This window comes from Copidosoma floridanum, unplaced genomic scaffold, assembly GCF_036245765.1.
Source record: "Copidosoma floridanum isolate Cflo_tuat_1 unplaced genomic scaffold, Cflo_Japanese_pri ptg000030l, whole genome shotgun sequence".
Classification (NCBI taxonomy): Eukaryota; Metazoa; Arthropoda; class Insecta; order Hymenoptera; family Encyrtidae; genus Copidosoma; species Copidosoma floridanum.
In genome coordinates this window covers 12,325,631-12,345,754 of record NW_028321907.1, presented here as the reverse complement: position 1 = coordinate 12,345,754, position 20,124 = coordinate 12,325,631, and the positions used below count along the sequence as shown (strand labels likewise).

Here is a 20,124-nt window from a genome sequence, read left to right as displayed (position 1 = left end):
CGAAATGTTTTAAACAAATTTTGCACCCAAAAGGCTTATCACTCATGTGAGTCCGCTCGTGAGCCCTAAGATGTTCTTTTCGTGTGAAACTTCTTGAACACAGTCTGCACTCGTAGGGCTTATCGTCCAAATGAGTTAACTCGTGTCTCTTGAGATCACGATTTCGAGCGAAATGTTTTAAACAAATTTTGCACCCAAAAGGCTTATCACTCATGTGAGTCCGCTCGTGCGCCCTAAGATGTTCTTTTCGTGTGAAACTTCTTGAACACAGTCTGCACTCGTAGGGCTTATCGTCCAAATGAGTTAACTCGTGTCTCTTGAGATCACGATTTCGAGCGAAATGTTTTAAACAAATTTTGCACCCAAAAGGCTTATCACTCGTGTGAGTCCGCTCGTGAGCCCTAAGATGTTCTTTTCGTGTGAAACTTCTTGAACACAATTTGCACTCGTAGGGCTTGTCGTCCTTATGAGTCCATTGATGCCTCGTGAGATGTTCTTTCCGGGTGAAACTCATTGGGCATAATTTGCAGTCGTAAGGTTTGTTACCCATGTGAATTTTCTCGTGTCGCGTAAGGCTTGATTTTAAAGAATAACTATTTTCACACAGCTCACAACGATAAGGTTTGTCACCCATGTGAGTCTCTTTATGCCTCGTAAGACTTGATTTTTGAGCAAAACTCATTGAACACACTTCACAAGCGTTAGGTTTATCGCCCGTGTGACTTTGCTTGTGCCGTATAAGATGTTCTTTTTGGATGAAATTCATTGAACAGATTTCGCAGATGTAAGACCTATCATCTGTGTGGATCCGCTCGTGGGATGTAAAATTGGCTTTATCTGTAAAACTTTTTGAGCACAATTGGCACTCGTAGAGTTTTTCACCCGTATGTATCCTCTCGTGCACTGTTAGGTGACTCTTTCGAAAAAAAGTCGCGTAACATATTTCGCAACTGCATGACTTCTTATTCGTATGGGTATACTCATGCCTTTTGAGAGAGTTTTGTGTTTTGCAAGTTTTGCCACATACATCGCAAAAACAGGAACTACTGCCTTCGGCCATTTTTGTGAAAAAATTTACGACAGTTGCGTTTTTATTTACTGAATTAGTAGCCTCGTTGTCGTTGAGGCTCATGGTTTTTTATTTGGTAACGTTTTCGCTCGAATTTGATGGCGCAGGCGATGTGACTGACAACTTATGTCTCTGTTGAACATAGGTAAAATATAATGTTTACAATGACTTTCTTATTTAATTCGGTTATTGTTAGTGAAAAGGTAAACATATTATCGTGTATAAATCTACTACTACCAGAAAACTTTATACGCAATAAAATTTTTATTTTTAGTTATTTATAAGTATTAAATTTTACTGAAATGTGGAATTTAAAAACAAGAAAATGTTGATACACACAACCTTTTAAAATTTTTTTTTGAAAAACAAAGTTGAGGACGTTTTGGATTTTATTTTTCTACTCAAATCAAGATAAAAGTTCTAGGAATATTTAAGTCTTGCTAATTTTTTTTCTTCTTTTCTTTACAACAGTAATAACATTTTAAACATTGAAACAGGACACCTGTTTTTATGATAGTATTTCTTCTTCGACTAATTTAAAAAAAGTAATTTAAAAAAAAAGTTTTAAAAAATCGTGAACGTTTTTGAACTATATGTACTTTAAATCTCACCTAGAATTCCTGTAGACTTCTGTTCTCGTAGTTATTGTATTTTCCAATTACTTGTAACGTTGAATTTTTCCGTTAAATTATATCTGTCTCTGCCTCTTTGTGGACGAATAGACGTTTTCTTATATTATAAGTTTAGAAATTTACTTTGACAAGCTCTTTTAATGTCACTGAAGTTAAGCAGACATACGCACATAAAAAATATAAGTACTTACCTTATCGTTAAATTATTTTTACTTGGACACATGAGAAACTGCGATCTATACCGTTTAATAGTTAAATCAGGTATGAAAAGCGAAAAAATTTCAGCATCAACTATTTCTAAATGCGACGTATGCGTGTATATATACATAATTTTTTTTTTTTTTTTTTTCAATGACTCGAGAGATGATTATGTGTTAGTAGGTTACTCGTAGACCTAGGCAGTTTTTAATTAATATTATTTAGCAACTTTGGAGTGATGAAAGTCATGTGATATTTTTAATAAACATAAAAAACGATACTTGTAGAAATTCACTGTGATGATGTTTTATCAAAACACATTCCTCCAAAACTTCTATCCTTCATTACCTAAACAACTTATAAATACGTTTAAAAAATAACAGCCATCGAGATTTGGATCGACAAAAATGTTTATTTTCTTAATTAGTCATTCCAACAAAATGCTTCGTCTCATTAACTACTTGTGATTTCCCAATGACTTATCAAATACTTGATTGAGTAAATGGGTGGAAAAAAAAAAAAAATTAATTCGAAATTTTTCGTTCAATACTTCAGCGATTTTTTATTGCACAAGTTATATTGATAAAGTTTTTCATAAAACCACTCTTGGAGGCGTAAAAATAATTTTTATAATAAAATGCACCTGATTCGAGTTGGTCCCATGATATATAGTTGTTTTATGTACATGTTTAATCTGTTGAAGTCATGATCATCTGGTTGAATTCAACTTGACGAGGGTAAATTAGGTTTGACTACGAGTACTTCTAAAATATTTCGGGTGAAAAAAAATTGAAGAGATAAGTAGCTACAACATATGCAATATATCCTTAATAATGCCAGTTCAAAAAAGTTGTACTGAAAAAATAAAAATTCAAACCTCCCAATCGTCGAAATCGACCGTCAGAATCTTAACTTAGTATGGCCAATAGACAAACATGAAACAATGAAAAGACGGAGGGAACAAACCAAATTTTTTCTCATACAAACCGAATTTATTCCCGAATAAACGCACAAAGCACAGAAAAAAAAAAAAAAAAAAAAACAGCGGCAAAGTGACAAACTCGCTAGAATGAGAAACACCGCGACTTTCTCGCCATATCCCTATGACGCTACCAAGACGCCCCTCGTGAGATTAACATTCCAGCACCTCCCAGAAGCTGCGGCGTCAGGTAAAACTTTTGCGCGACGCTCTCTCTCTCTCTCTCTCTTTCCGTGCAAATCTCTCTCTTGGTAAAAAATGTAACAAGTTCCTTAAGCATTTAATCGTGCAGCCGGCAAAGCGCAAAAGCATTAAAGAAGAAGAAGAAGAAGAGTAACTAAGAGCCTCGTGCATTTTGCCAGAGAGAGCGGTGAGAAAATGTTGCCCCCAGGCCGGGATAGAAAGCAAGCGCTGTACTGTTGCATGCCTTGCACGTGCGCTCGCTTACCTATACACATGCGCGTGTTTTGTTTACCCGAGAGGCCCTCCTCTGCCCCCTTTCCCTCTGCTTTACGCGTATATGTGTATGTATACGAGCTACACGTGCATCTAGCGAGACTTTGCTGCTGCGACTTGTTATCCTTTCTAATGGGGTGCACTGCAGGTCGGCAGCGCCAACAGTACTGTAGGAGCTTTTATTTTCGGGGGCTTTAATTAAATTGCAGCCTCGGATTTCATTAGCACGCGGGAATTTATTCGAGAGAAAACTCGCAGCGAAGCGATGCAGCTGTTCGACGGGACGTCATTTTCTTCTGAGCAATTTATGCTGATAATGGAGTTTTTGTGAATTCGAGAGCTTTTGTGAATTGACGAAGTTTACGGGGGTTTTTTTTTAATTTTATTTATTTATTTATTTTTTTAAATATGTAAAGTAAAAGTATAACAATGATGAAAAGCGCATTTCAACTTTTGTTCCATTAGGACACAGTCATTCGTCCTTAAGCTTTTGAGGTTTACATTATTTTAAACTAACCAAAAGTAACTTGAAATCTTTTCATGTATCAATGTTCAATTATTCATACAACCTCTAATATTTGTTGTCCAGCTTATAAAACGAATGCAAATTCATCAAACAAAGCTGTAGGGACATGCTTGTGTTTTTGAATGACATTTCGTCCAATGATTGTACGCTTCGGTTGATGATTTTTACTATTTAATGAAAAAATTTTTACAACCAGAATAAAATACCTGAAAATTAAAAAGTTAATCGAATTTCATCATACTCTCTTGTCATAATTTTTTTAACAATCGTGGGATTCTTCAAACTACGTATGTAATTTAAATAAGAACCAAACGTGCAGGTGACACCACAAGTTGTGGAATGAATTATCTTATCTTTTACCACGTACATTCGTATGAGGATTGAAAAAAAAAAAAAAATTAATGCTCCCGAGAATTTTCAATACAAAAAATTCAAAAATCGATAAAAAAATGCCCAAATTCACTTTGTTCCAATACGATTTATACTGTAACGTGCGTACACGAACGCCAAATCATTGTACCAGCCGCTTAGTCATCCAACACTTCAAATACCACCGTTCATCGTAGCGCTTAATTGAAAATTTCCCAGCGATTAACACCCCCAACGGAATCCTCGAAAACCAAGAGCAAAGTTTTCGCGAAATCCCCAACGAAGTTCAGTCGTTACAGTCTCTGTAACGAAAATCCATGAAAGCTCAACTGCGAACAGCCGTTCAAGGGAGCTTCATGCCCGGGGGAAATGAAACTCTTGACGATACATGTATATGCATTATCTTCCGTTCAACTGCACTCAACACTAAAACTAAACTCGAATACGTATATACTTAGCCGGTGCGAGCGACGGGGGGCAACAATTAAAGTGAAATCAGAGTTTAATTAAGTTTGGCCCTGCCAGAGCACGTCTCGGCACGGGTGTATGTTTTTCGGTACCTCATTGAATCTCTCATCGTGCAGTTTCTGCAATTTACGATCAACATCTCGACTCTTAAACTCAATTTCACAAAATGCATGTTCAAACAAAATACTACACTGCTCTCGAAGTGAGATAAGGTGAAGGCAGGTAGACTGGGACATATGGAAATCCTGACCCTATAGTCAATCACAGAAAGTCATCAGTTACAAGAGTACATGTAAATATTCAATTATAGAAAATAAGTAATGCAAAAAAAAATGAATGCTTACTTTATCAATCCGCATTCTTAACGAAGTAACCAGTAGGTGATAGATACGGAGAGTCAGATGATTAAAATTTATATATGGGCTACAGTGCAATTTCTCTGCAGTCGAAAAGCAATTGTGAAAGAATGCTCTCGATCGTATACATACTTAAAGCTCCATAAATCAGCCGAATAAGTTAAATATCGCGATACAAAGCGAAGGGGAGGGGGGAAGCGTTATTGGTGCATATTCTCCGGGTGAGCGGGTTGGCAGCGGCAAAAATCGCTGCCTCTCGTTCCAACGCGCAATGAGCCGCGAACGAACGGTCCGACGGGCTAGTCTTCTCGAATGAAAATATTTATGTGCACGCGCGCGAGTGAGGTGTATACACTTTTGCCAGGGATGTCGATGAATTTGAGATGGGGAGGAGAACCAAGTGCTTTTCGCGAGCGATTTTCGGAATGGCACACGTTCGAAGAGTTTGGTGTGGTTCGAGAAAAATTCGGATTAGAAAGACTTTCTACCTTTCATGGTACCCATTTCACGCAAATATAGTAAATTTTTTCGTAAAGATTTCATTGAACAATTATTTTGTTAGTCACTGTCCAAAAGTTTATGTCTCTGATAGTCAACCTACGCAATGATAAGTATGAAATGTCAGAACACCTTTCGATTAACATCACCTCCACCTCCGATATCCTCTTTTAAAGAGTTTTATCGCGTACGAATAAATGACAAAGTTCAGCGCTTCTAATCATCAGAATGAAAATGGGTGCAGAGAAGGATTTATTTTTCAGCAAGTATAGGTATATTTAATTCCCTATATATGTATGTATGAATTTACAGTAGTCAGATAAAAGGAGTTTCTTACCTTATTTGTGAATTCTAAATCGTTTTAAGGAAGTTTAGTAATCTTCTGAAACAGCCACCAAATATGTTTCGAATTATTTCATCATCTGACGATTCAAGTGTACTTAGGAAACAATACACGCAATTTCTCAGCTTGAGAGTTCTAAATAGCTCCAAAACTTTAAGGATCATCTTCTGCGATTGTACGAGTAAATAGTATCTCTACGAGTTATTTCCATAAAAATACATATTCATTTTCATTTGCTGGTAGACGTACAACTTCTTGTAAGTAATCTTGTAGTCTGATTGATGCTGGTGCAGGGATTTTTTAGGTATCTGTAAAATGTTTGATGATTGTTTGTGATTACAACTGAAACTCGTTGGGCTTACAAAGCTCTCGGCGGATTATTTTTCGTTATACTGTACAACTACATCACAGAATTAAAAAATTGTATTATTTTCTGCGAGGTGTATGTTTCCCTGCAAATCAAAAAAAACTAGAGTGTGATGGTATACAGATACTTTTTTTTTATTTCGCCAATCGAACCCAAAAGGCGAGAGCAAACGGCAAAAACACAAGTGAAACCCAATAACTAAAACGAAATCAGCGACACGTAATTTCCTTGTATATATAGCGGGAAAAATAATAAAACACAAAACATTACTGTTTGGAACTTGAAAAAGGAAAAAAAAAAATACCCGCGTAGAATAAAAAGACGTATGCGCATTTCACGCCCCAATAGCCGTGAAAAAACATCGAAAATTCTTGTGCCCGCATGCACCCCCTAGGCTCTTCGCCTTCAAGGAAAAAGAAGTCAAGTCTTGCCCGAAATTTTCCGGCTGCCGCGCGTACAACAGTTGTACGATATACAAGCACACACGTGCCCTGCTTCGCCAATGCAGTATTGATTGCCCAGTGTGTATTTGCGGATGTGTACCAATACGAATGGAGACATGTTTTCCAGAGCGATGTATATATACACATAGGTGCGGACTGATGTGCTTTTGTATCTCGGGCTTGCGGGCGCGCTGAAAAATACCGAGGGAGGAAGAGATCACGGCAAAATTCCCCGACCACTCTATCTTTCTCGCTGATTTTATTCTTCTTCTCCTGCACTCCTTGAGTGCTCGACGCTCCGCTGGCTTTCATGTTTCGTTACTCGAAGGAGAGAGAAAGAGAGAGAGTGTATAGGTTGGGCGCATTGTTTTTCTCCCGCTCCTTCCTCTTCCGGGCTTCTGTCTTTGTACCGAGGCCTGCAGGGGCTCGTCATGGGTCCTCGCTTTTATTTTTTGCCTCAACTGAAAGGATTGCTGTTTTTCACGGAGCCCCGTGTACCGTAGACGATGTAGTTTATCGCGCTTTTTTTTTTCCTTGCTCCAGATATATTTTCGCTGGTAAGAGTCGATGTTTTTTTTATTTGAAGTAACAACTTTGGGGATTAATACCTGAATGATGGATGTTGATTTTATTGAATGAAATTGAATTGTATATGGATGTTTTTGTTTTCTTTTTTTTTTTCGTCCGTCATTTAATGACGGGCTTTCGACAGTAATTATCATTGATCCAGTGTTGTTAACTTTTGACGATTTTGATTAACTTTCGCCATGACTCCTAATAACAACGAGGTTCATTACTGCCCATCAAATTCATAATTACAAATTTACATGCAGTGTCATGCCAATAGAGATATCCATCTCGTGAAGATTCAATTACAATGTGTGCGTATGAATCATTATAACTCTGTTAATCCAGTCGATACGAAGCACATTGTAAAATCAATCAAGAATTTTTGCTACGAATGACAATGATAATAATAACAAGAATCTCCCCGTGAGTGAATTTCTCTAGAAAAAAAAATCTAAGTAAAAGGTTACACGTGCGTGCAAGAGTATAAAAAAAAAACAATATCTACACCTACACAGAGAGAAAAAAAAACGAGGAATCCCATCGGTGGAACGGTCGAAAAGTTTTAAATTCCCGAGCGCAACAAAAAGATTCCAGGATATTTGTCCGCGTGCCTGCTTCGCGCGTGTCCCATTTTACAATGCAACAGGAGCACGACAAGAGTTTTGCATGCGCAGCAGAGCTCCTCAAGACACAGAGCCGCGGGCATTTGCTCGCCCAAGACACCCCCTTCCCGGACATCTTGTATTCTTCGCCCCCTCCCTTCCCTCCTCTATCTCTCTCTCTTCTCCAGCCACTCGGCGTTCTGATGCACCTCTTTTTTCACTCGTTATCCACATTTTCCATTTCAAGCACACTTCCGCTCTCTCGGCCTCCTCTTCCCGTCTTTGCTTTCTTTCTCCCCCCTTCCCTCTTTTTACCTTGTCCAGCTATATTTATCAACGTACCTGTCCTCTTTGCCCCTGGCTGCGCTACCTGTTTTCAGTTGTCCACGCTTACACGTACACGTTTTTGTTTTTCGCGAGTACTGCGGAGAATTTTTTTTTCTTTTTTATTTTTCCTCTTTTTTTTTTTTTTTTTTTTTTTTTTAGAACAAGAAGCGGAAATAAAAAAGTAAAATAAAGTAACGCGCGAGAATTGGAATAATGCGCGTTGCGTACCTACGCACTTCCGTGTTGTGTACGGGAATGGGATGTCAGTGTACATACGGTATATACGCTTGTTGGGGATCACCACTGTGCAGTATTTTATTTTCGTAGCTGCGAATTGTGTGTGTCTGTCTGGAATATAAATTGTTTAAAAAATAGATATGTTGTACAGTCATAGGAGCCTTGAGTACGTGAAAAGTTCGTATCGGGTGATTGTCGAAATGAAAAGAAAAACCATCATTCAAATAAAAATAATTAACAGCCAAAAAAAGTATGTTGTGATAAAACTGCGTGAGCAGAGCTGACGACTTCGTGATCAAAGAAAGAACGTTTTATTCAAAAAATTCAACACCGAAGTTAAATTAGCTTTGGCGCCTATCTATCTTCATCACCACTCCAGAATTTACTAAAACCACCAAGTTGCATTAAGTTCACGTAATCGAGCACGCATATTTTTCATCTGATCAAAAAAAAAAAAAAAAAACTATCACGCCTTATACTTATCAAAATGCAATTTTAAACAGACTTTGCACACACTCCCTGTTCTAAGCTTTGGAAAACGCAGCTCACCCCCAACGTTGTTCCAAAAATACTTGCCAGACCGCGTCTCAGCCTCCGTCTCTCGTCCCACACGTGCAGCCAGCAACCAGTTAACCCTCCCGCACTCGCGTTCTATTAAACCCACCCCCGTAAACAGATACATCCTGGCTGCATAATCCAATTCATTCGGAGCCCTTACAGCCACTCCCTGCAAAATTTCAATCTGAATGCAGTCAGGCAGTCTGACACGACGCCGCGTCTATACGTGTGGGTATGTATAATCCAACGGATACACGGGTATATGGGGGCGTGCCTGTATGTGCCGAGCGCGGAGCCAAGTGGAGACGAGAGTTCGTGGGTGTCGAGGAGAGAAAGCCTTGCAGCTTGAATTAATGAAACTCGATGAATGAAGTACAATGGTATTATAATTACAATTTTGGATGGCCGAGTTGGGCGTGTGCTCATTGGTTGTAATGAAAATGTAAGTGCTTCGGTGTAGGTACGCGCACACGTTATAGGTAGGGGATTTTCGTGCGTTGAGCTTTGTCGAGCGGGAATGGAAAAGCACTCGTTGAAGGGAAACGAGGAGGGATGGGAAAAGCTTGAGAAACAAGAGGAATGGAAGAGAAAGCCAGGTGCGTTCGGAAATTCACGTGCCGGTGAATCTTGATCCGCTGCAAGGTTAGTACGGGGGAATGACTGAAAAAGGGCTTTTCGGGCGCAATGGTTGATGTATGGCGTATGGGCAAAGAGAGACAGTGCAACGCGCGGATGCTTTAAAATGCTTCTCGTTTTGTCCGTCTGAAAGCTTTGCATTGTTTCGACGGAAGATCGAGGAGAGCATAGATTGGAAGACGTATACTCACGTTTGTACGGCTATGGGTCAACGCTGGACTTGGCTGGTGGTGTAGCAGTGGATTTAATTTGCATACGGTTGGGCTTGATTTTTATCGTCTCCTTGACTGGTTCTTTCGGACTGCGAGCCACCCTTTGGTCAAATTAAAGCAACTAATTGAATGGCAACTTGAACAGCCAGAGGTTTGGAAAATGATCCTTAATTTTTTTTTTTTTTTTTTTTTTTTTATTAAAAAATTATGTTGATCAATTAAAAGTAACTGATGGTATTGACTCAAGCAACAACCATGTAACTAAATGAATCGTCTTATCGCAGTTATACGGTTCACTGTTGGAAGAGTCAAATACCAAGTCTGTTTTTTTTACGCTCGCAAATGTGAGGGATATCTAAAAAAAGTAAGGGAGAGCATACTTTTTTGTCCATTGCCAATTGTAGTGAATCCATGTTCATTAAAATAGATAGAAAGTTTAAAAAGGGAACTGTTACCAGTTGTACCAAAGATTTGAGGTCTACGAAGAAACGACGTTAAGTATAAAAACAGTAATTTCAAGTTATGAAGGGATTTTCTAAAGAGATGATCATCAGCATTGTACCACCAAAACTTTGATTGTCCGGATTTCTATCAAAAACAAGGACCTTACATCACCAAGTATTTCAATTGAATCTTTCAACAAAGTTTTGAAATAAGAATTATATCAACGATGATACGTGCCATCAGGTGCATACGCAAACCGCAACTAATTAAAGTAAATTACCTAGGCACTCGACTCAAAATATAAAATACGACCAGTACAGGGCACTCAACACGACGGATGCATCCCTCAACATCGCCGATGGGCATGGGGCAAAAAAAAAAGATACTTACACGAGAGTTCCATGTAAACGAGAAAAGTCGAGAGAGGAAAATTCCAAGAGGAAGAAAGAAAACACTTGAGCGCGACAATGAATACACAGCGAGCCGGGGAGGGCTACCGCTGCAGCGTAGTCGTTGCAAGTCAAGAGCGAGGCAACGAGCACAGCAGAGAGAGAGATCTAGACAAGAAAGGGATGAGGTACGGGGGGAAAAAAAAACAAAAGTTCGCAAGAGCCGAGGGAAATGAGAAAACGACGCCACCGCTCTGCTGCCGGGAGTAATGATGAATCGGTTGGCCCGCTCTCTTTCTCTTCTTGGTATAAAGACGAAAGTAAAAAAAAATAAAAATGCAGTCGTTTTCTCTCTTTGGCTTTTTCTCCACTCTTCTTCTTGGTGATTGGTAAACTGTGTAATAATGAGTTTTTCGTGGTCTCTCTTTCTCAGTTCAGGATTCCCTTCATTTGGACTTTATTTTTACTAGTCTCTCACAACTACTCTGTTCCATAAATCATCTTTGAATCTTCTTCGTTGTAATTTTTTTTATTTATTTTTTCTTTTTGGATCACCGATTAACACGGTTTTTTTTTCCTACCAACAATGTACCACTTTTATTATCTTTTTTACAACTGAAATATCCATCCGAGCACGATTTGGGTGGATGAACATTGCGTTGAAAATTCATTCGTGAAATGTTCGATCGCACACACACATACACACCCACGCTTCTCGTTCAAATGCAGAATGGAAACGAAATCTGATGAAAAAAAGCGAGAGAGAGTCACTGCTGCATAATGCACCCAGTGGGTGGAAAAATACTGACTTCAAAGCGTTTGGTAAAAAAATTTTCTTCCCCGTGGCTCTTCTCTTTTTTAATTTTCTGGCGCGTGATTGCCGTATTTTTTAACGGTGTGGTTCACGGGAGCGCGAGATATTCAGGTTTTATTAAAATTTTAATTTACGGCCGACAACGTGATGATGATGATGATGATCGTTAAATACAACAGAGAATTTTCAACGCCCGAGTTTTAACCGAAAAGTTTCATCCTAAACGCGTCGTGATGGGCGTGATAAGCAACGTAAATTAATTATATTATCGACAACACGAGAATAATCAATTCAGAAGAGACGAAAAAAAATTTTTTTTTAAAGGTACGTCTGACTGAATATTGATTTTTCCACTGATTAAAAATAATGGTTAAAAAATTTTTTAATATCATATTTATCATGTCACAAAATGATACTCGTTGTGACTGAATGCACTTGAAGAACATAAAATTAGAATAGTTAATTCAGAAGCGGTGAAAAAAAAAATTTGTTTCTAAGCTGCGTCTGACCGAACATTGATTTTTCTACTGATTAAAAAAAGGTCAAGAAATTTTTTTACATTATCTTTATGGTGTCACAAAAAGATACTCGTTGTGACTGGATGCACTTGAACAACATAAAATTAGAACAATGAATTCAAAAGCGACGAAAAAAAAGAATAATTTCCAAAGCTGCGTCTGACCGAACATTTACTTTTCCACTGATTAAAAAAAGGTCTAAAAAATTTTTATTTTATATTTATTATTAAAAAAAAAAAGATACTCGTGATTGAATGCACTTGAAGAACATAAAAATAATATAAGAATAATGAATTCGGAAGAGAGGAAAAAAAAATGATTTCCAAAGCCGCGTCTGACCGAACATTGATTTTTCCACTGATTGAAAAAAAAAAGGGTCAAACAATTATTATACATGATATTAATCATGTAACAAAAAGAAGCTGATAGTGACTGGATGCACTTGAAGTTATATTTGAAATGCCTGTACAGAATTAAATTCCACCAAAGCGGCTCGGCATCGATCCTACAGAGTCCTTTGGCTTTACAGCCCAAGCCAATACAGTACACATGCACGCTCCAAGGGCTGTCCAGAAAACGCGCACGCCGGTGTGCGTATATGCATCAGGAAGAGAAAAAGAGAGAGAGAGAGAGAGAGAGAGTAGTAGAGTAGGCAGGCGCGAGAGCGCGCGGGAGGTTGAGGTCGCATTGATTTTGTCTAGACGGGGTGGAGCCATAGGGGGAGAAGAGCGACGTGCTGCCGCTGTCGAGAGTCGCGCTACGCGCCTCGAGCCGGCTCCCTTGCCCGGCGTGCACTGCAGCTCGCGTTCGCGAGGACTCTCTTTCCCTTCTTTTTTTTTTTTTTTCATCTCTACATACGTATACGCGAGTTGTCGTGCATATATTATCAACTGTGTCGTCGGAACTTTCTGACCCCCTCCCCCCTTTTTTTCTTTTACGTGCTTACCTTCTCGGTTTCTTATTTCGTGCAACCGTGACTGCTTGGACTACAGCACAGCGGCGAGAGAAAGCCGGGGTGGAAAAATGAGCGCAGGGAAGAAAAAGAAAGTGCATCGCTATCATAGTTCCAAAGGATCCAATCGCGCGAGTGCGTGGGTGTCGATCTTACCTTAAACGGCTTTGCACAAGAGGATCCTCGACACCTACAATTTAAAGGCCGGCAAAACGCAGCAGCAGCGAATGAATGGACGATCGCGTGGGCGTGAGCAAAGTCCCTGTTCGGAGGGGAGGGATCGATTTTTTTAGGTCTATATACGTGGGCGCAAAAGCCTCTGTGGAAGAAAAATAAGGGAGCCGTCGAGCGCGTGTGGGTGTGGGAACCCGCCGGTGAGTGGGTCTTTTTGGAAGCGTGCGTCATGGAACTGTAAGTGCAGGCAGTGGTATACAATGGATGATAGGAGCAAGAGTTGAGGAAGACGCCGTATATATATATATATATTATACGTAGTGGAAGGAGCCTCGGGGGAATGTTGCCGTCGACGCTGATGAAGTTACCGCCTCCTTCTCCTCCTTGTACTCTACTGCTGCTGTTTCTTCTTGTCGAACGGCAAGTGAGTTGGCTTTTAGTTTCGCTTGTATGTAGAAAATGGAGACGCTCGTGCGTGCGGGTGTGGGATAATTTTGTATTTTAAAGTGATGTATGGAGTTACGCATGGGGTGTGGAAACCCGGCAGTCATTTTTTGAAAGTTCATGGGTGAACGATTTTAGAGGCCAAAAGTAGTATTATTTTTACATATATACCGTTGTTTGATTGCAAAATCACGTTCGAGTGAATTTCGAGGAAGCGAGGCATAATCAAATTGTTGAAACATTCAATTTGTCCCCGTGAAGCTGTATCGCGTGACTCTCGATTGAATGAGTAATACGCGTCATTAGATTGCGTGCAAGAATGTAATACTCATGAAATTCACATGCGTGATTGTAATTCACGTCGTACTGTTTGCAAGTATGGAGTGTAATATAGGTGAGATTTTTTTTAGCATCGCATATCTTACCGACTGGTTTATGAGTGGCACTACAAGTCGTTGTGCCGCGGTGGCTATCGATTTTTCGTACGGCTTCCGCGTTAATCCGGCAGAAATTCACGATGATTTATCTCCGAGTGCTGTACGTGTGATTTGTACGTGGTATGTGAATGGAGGAGTTTTGAAAGCGCTTTTCGGGTATTGAGATAAATTCTGATTCGACGTGTTGTTGGATTCCAATTATTTTTTCACCAATTAAGTTTATGAAATCGTTAAGTTTTAAGGTAATTGGAGTGGGTATGGCGCCATATGGCTTGTGTGCAGTGTACGAAAAAAAAATTTTAAAAAACATATTTTAATACATGTGCCTTATTTATACATTTTGTCAAAACTCTATGAGTATTTCCATTTTTTTTTTTTTTTTAACTATTTAACCTTCAAATGTAAGGAGCATCATCGTGTTTCAAGGAACAAATTAAAGTATACAAACAACATCACATAAAGAATATAAGAAATTATGTTTCATCTCTCAACTAGTAAGTTTTAAGTACCTGCAATCTTTGATGTAAAATACCTTCAAAAATCTTTGTGCTTATATTGATTGTTAATTGAAATGAAATACCTACAATTTATCTATATTTCATTAGACTAATGTGAGTTACATTGAGTCGATCAATTCACTAGATGAATAGTAAAAATTACATCTCAATTCATCTGTTTCCCGATGACACCAGAACGCAAATATATCGATGCATACAACTGTTGGTACCCCTCAAAATATGGCCCTCCTTTAAATTAGTTGGATTTCAAAAATCCAAGTAGTAAACCATCAGGATAACTTACGTAAAAAAGAAAGAGACGCTTAATAGCATATTCGTACAGCGAACAGAGAAACCATTCGGATGTATTCCGCAGAAGTAAAGGTTCAGCGGCCTCATCATTAGATCGACCGCGTTTGACTCGGTGCCCCGTAAAAGCCGCAAAACTACATATAAATATACTCTCTTGTCTCGCATTACGATTCCAATCACGTGCAGTAGAGCCCCGAAAGAGGGAAGAAGAGAGAAAGAAAAAAAGATGAATCGAAAAGCAGAGCGAAACACCAAGTCAGCCGCGATTGTCCCAAAGAAGCTCAAACAATCGGAGATAGAAAGAACTCGTTTCATTCTTCTCCAGGAAGAAAAATCCTCGGAGGGTCCCCGATAAATCAATTTTCTCGCACGAGTCTCCGACAGCCTCCTCTCCCGAATAAACCACACCCCGCTCCCTCGCGAGAAAGAAAAGTAAGAAGAAACTTTGGACAAAAGGCCCTCGGCGAATCCCCATTACTCAACACCGACTCGTCTCGTGGCTCCGAAAATTACAACCACCTGAGTTTTAATTAAACGCCGAGCTACCCCCGCCCCTTCCCTACGGCGAGGGTATGACAACAGCAGTAGTATAGTGGTGGTGGTTGTACAACTGCTGCACTGCCCGTTTGATTGTCGGTTTCGCGAGTCAAGCCACTTGAAATCGCGTAATTGCTCCGAGGTTAATTCACTCGTAAAATGTGTAATTATCGAGAGGACGAGGCTACCCATTGCCATGCGCGCAGGCTCATCCCTCTATTATCGTAAATTGGGCTAATTATTGTACGATCGGAGAAATTCCTGCTATACTCGCTCGGGTCGCTCGTAATGGCACTATACGTGTGTGTGTGTGTTTGTGGGTGAGATATACCCTGAGCACGTACAGCAGTATTGCGGCGACGCAACGTCTCTATGGCTCTCTCAAAACGACCGCTCGGCGGCCGGCTCGTGCACACGTTATTGCTTGTATTGCCGGCCACTGCTGATTTTATGTCGGTTTTCGAGGAAATCGCTCGAGTCAGGGGATCGCGGTATCGGTTGGACTTTTTGTATAAGATTTATTTCACCAGTCGACCCATTGATCTTGAATTGTCGTCAGCTTTTTAAATGTGAATACTTTTTTTAGGATATAAATCTTTTTTCAATGTCAACTGAATAACATGATTATATAGCTTGACTTATTTGATCAAAAAACCTGCGATTGAGCGAACAACGGAATGGATTGTTTTTTCAAGCACTCAACGAATCAATAACTATTTTACAGATTGAAAAAAATTTTAAATGATATTCTCTCGACAGGTGAAAGTTGATAATTAGATTTTCGTCTCTTATTCGTTCATTTAATGTCAAAGATAAAGTAACATCTGAAAGAAAAACAAAGTACGATCCCAAATTATAAAACCAGCATATCGGATGACAGTTATTGTCAATGCGAGAACTCTTGTTGTCTCAGGACAAAAGGTATTGATCTTGTCTAGATGCCGATAGAGTCAGTAAACGATGAAATTGTCTTGGTATTGAATTTCAAGACAATGTCAAGATTTGGCAAAGCTATACTTGATACGGTACCGCTACACCCAGTTGAGCCACCTAAAGTATATTGGTGTCTACGAGTTTGTTTTTCCTTTAATTTTTTTCTGTACTTTATTAATGCAAGCAAACAAAGAACATTTTTTTCTAAAATCTATTTTGTTCATTGTTATACTTTTTTTTGTTGATAAAATTTTTAATACCTTTTATATACATTTATCAAAAAATAATCGAATCAGTTCGTCAAAAGAAATAAATTCATTCACGCATACACATAATGTTAGATGACATAAAATATTTTACACTTATTTTGACAAGACAATAAACGATATTTGTTATTTTTCTGTTGCAGCTACACCTTCGACACCAGTGATGCCGGGCGGTACGCCGGGAACGCCATCCTCCAAAGCAAAGGTTCGTCTTTACTGATTAACAATAATTCATTAATAATAAATGGAATTTTTTTATGTTTTTGGTCAAGTAATTTCTATTCAGTTTCGTTACTGCAGCGTTTTGTTCAATTAAAATTAGGTTTCATCAAATAATTGAATAATTAAACAAACAAAAACTAATCAATGACGAGTTCAAAGGTCTAGATGACTACTTTGACAAATAGCTACGACAAAACGTAAACTTGCTAACGTAGAAACGGCTTTTAACGATTTCATTTTACAAAATACATTCCTATTTTTAAAACGCTGTATCATGTGCTTTGAAAAATTTTTTTTTTGTTTTTTTTAAGAAATTTATCACAAAAACAAAACTAAAAAGCATTTACTCCATTTTCTTGTCCAACAATGTTTTAATATTCATTGCAAACACTACAACATAACTGTGCTTCCACTTGGTCAATTTCAATTATAATTTGCAATCTCGACGAATGCCAATCAACATTAAATGCACTGTAATTAAACAACATCTACATTCACGGACATAATTGGTCTATTGTGTCCATTATTCATTATTTATTCTTCACATTATGTCTATCAGGTGTATCATACATTTCACGAGTTTTCGTTGCACAAATATTACCATAGTGCCATTTTAGTCTAACCCTGACAACACAAATATTGTCCCATCTAAATATTACGCTTACTCACTCCCGCCATTGTCAATGGACTATAGTTACGCAAAGACAATCAATTGTGCACAAAATTGTTTTCGCCTTATTATTAACACAATTGTTCCACTCATTACCACTATAACGTGGTTTTTCATTAGAAGTCCTTCCCAAACTGTAAAAGAGAAAAAGAAGTCAGGGGCCTCCCATGAACTATGCACCTTGATTTTTAATAGTGATCAACATAGTTTTTTTCATTTTCATTTTTTAATGTATGGCTTTTAAACAAATTCTTAACTTACACTACTGTAACACATAATCGTTAGTTGATGCATTAAAAAAAGCACACGTACTTGCTTAAAGTTTCATTGTTACCTAAATTCTGAAAAAAAAACAATTATTTTGAAAATATTTTGATGCAAGATAAAAATAACTTTAAATTATTTAAAGATATAGTACAATTTATTATTTAAGTCTTCAAAAAAATTAAAGTTTTTATCGTACAGGACTCATGCATTGCCTTGTTTAATTTAATAAATTGTATGAAATGAAAAAAATTAAAGAACATGAATTTTTTTTAATTTTTCGAGTTTATTTACCTTCTTTGAAAAGCTTCATCAAATTTTTAATATAGTAATGACATAATAATACAATTATCATGCACTCATCAACACTTCCTACTTATTATTAACACATGTACATAAAACGATTACCGGCATACCTTGTTTCGATCTGTCAAAAAAAAAAAAAAATCCGCGATGTATGGTCTACGGCATCCATCAAATACACATAAAAAAAGCCAGCGTTGCAGATCTTTCACGTTTGATCCATTAAGAGGTGATGTGGCACTTATTCAACTTGATACTGATGAATGATTCTGAGAGGAAAAAAAATTAATTGATATATCTTACGACAAATTTATGATCTATCACGTGCTCTATGTTTGATGTACTATACATTAATTATTATGAGTTGCTTATATGCCTCTTACATTCATTAGTCACTACTAAACTTGGGCATAGATTTTTTTTCAAATAACTTATTTCCTTAAAACATAATATGATACATTTTACTTAAAAACAAAATTAATTTTAAAGTATTTAAAAATTAACTTAAATCTGTATTAAAATACTTTGTAATTAATTTTTTTCTCTAGTAATACATTGCAGTTTTTTTTTTTGATAGAAAAATGTCTGCTAAGTATCGTACTATAAATAGTGAAGAAAAAACTTTCTAGCAAAAAATAGTATCGTTTGAAAAAGTTGAAAAAAAAAAAAAAAACTTACTAAAGCATATCAACGTAAAAACTAGACATTTCGACTAGGACTTCTGCGTAGTCAAACTCTTAAAGTTCATGGAAGACCCCTAATCTCTTACTTTGACCAAAAATACAGGTTCCGCGAAGCAGCAACACCCACACGATCGTTTCTGTTGAATTCCAATAAAGAAACTGATTTCGCGCGCAAGTACCTACGCGATGGCAAACGAGAAAAATAAGAATAGCGCACATGCGTGCTTTTATCATACAGTACACGTCCATAATCGCTAACGAGAGCGCACGTGATCTGAATCGTGAGTTGTGTTTCGTGCGAGTATCAGCCACTGAGCTATTATCGCAAAAGCCACCTGGACTGCGTGTTTATTTTACTACGTTGGATTTTTTTTTGTCCCTTCTTTACCAACGTCAAAAATTAACCGCCCGCAGCTGCGAGAGACAAACGAACCAAATTTGTAGCCACTTGAATTTAATTTGAATAATTTTTATTTCAAACAAACGGATATATAACAATAACGTGGTAGAAAAAAAAGTTATGTACAATTAGACTAGGGCACGGATACTTTTCCAACTTTTCTGAAATAAAGTTTTTTGATAAAAGTAAAGTGCATTGTATATGCTGTTTCTTTCAAAGCGTTTAAGAGTGCATAAAATAATTTTGCCCAAGTTGTCAATAAATTATACAAAAATTACTTCCAGCGAGGGGAATGCAACATATTTTGAGCTTAAATTATAATTTTCACAAACAGGAAAAATTGATGATACGCAGCAAAGTCGTCGTCGCACTGTATCCGTTTCGAGCTATCGAAGGTGGCGACTTGTCTCTTGAAAAGGTGAGGTTTAGCCGAACATTTGTTAACCACCCAAATTACAAGATACTAACCCGAATCTTATCGTGTCCCAGGGCGCGGAATACGAGGTGCTGGACGATTCCCAGGAGCACTGGTGGAAAGTCAAAGACGAGCATGGGTAAGCGTCCCTCTGAATATATGCATATTTATATTATGAATACATGAAAATGGTATGGACTCGGAGTCTCATTTTTCTACCGTTTTTTTTTTCAGATCGATCGGCTACATTCCCAGCAACTATGTCAAGGAAAAGGAACTGCTCGGCCTCCAAAAATACGAGTGAGTATCCGACATTTTCCCAAATTTCACGAATTTTTAAAGAGAAAAAAAATAAAAAAATAAAATTGCCCCAACTGTCTATTTTCAAAGATGGTACGTGGGCGATATGTCCAGGCAGAGAGCCGAGTCTTTGCTCAAGCAGGAGGACAAGGAGGGCTGCTTTGTCGTGCGCAACTCGTCGACGAAGGGCCTCTACACCCTCTCACTGTACACAAAAGTGTAAGTACTTGAGAAACATTTGTCCCCGCAAAAACTCGTGGATCCACATTTCCTTGAACCCCGTACGATGTAAAATTTGTTCCCT

The 20,124-nt window shown here is 38.1% G+C and overlaps 1 protein-coding gene across 9 annotated transcripts in view; it reads left to right on the top strand.

Moving 5' to 3' along the window:
* Btk29A (tyrosine-protein kinase Btk29A) overlaps positions 1 to 20,124 on the top strand; it is a 144,516-nt gene that overhangs the window by 122,771 nt on the left and 1,621 nt on the right. For 8 of the 9 annotated variants that reach the window (XM_089597106.1, XM_089597105.1, XM_089597104.1 and 5 more), the window contains 5 exons: positions 16,707 to 16,768; positions 19,440 to 19,523; positions 19,595 to 19,659; positions 19,755 to 19,820; positions 19,911 to 20,039. In XM_089597106.1, the coding sequence (XP_089453232.1) occupies positions 16,707 to 16,768; positions 19,440 to 19,523; positions 19,595 to 19,659; positions 19,755 to 19,820; positions 19,911 to 20,039 (406 nt within the window). Of the gene's footprint in view, positions 1 to 14,192; positions 14,261 to 16,706; positions 16,769 to 19,439; positions 19,524 to 19,594; positions 19,660 to 19,754; positions 19,821 to 19,910; positions 20,040 to 20,124 lie in introns of those variants that run through there. The other variant, XM_014360424.2, reaches the window with a different exon arrangement.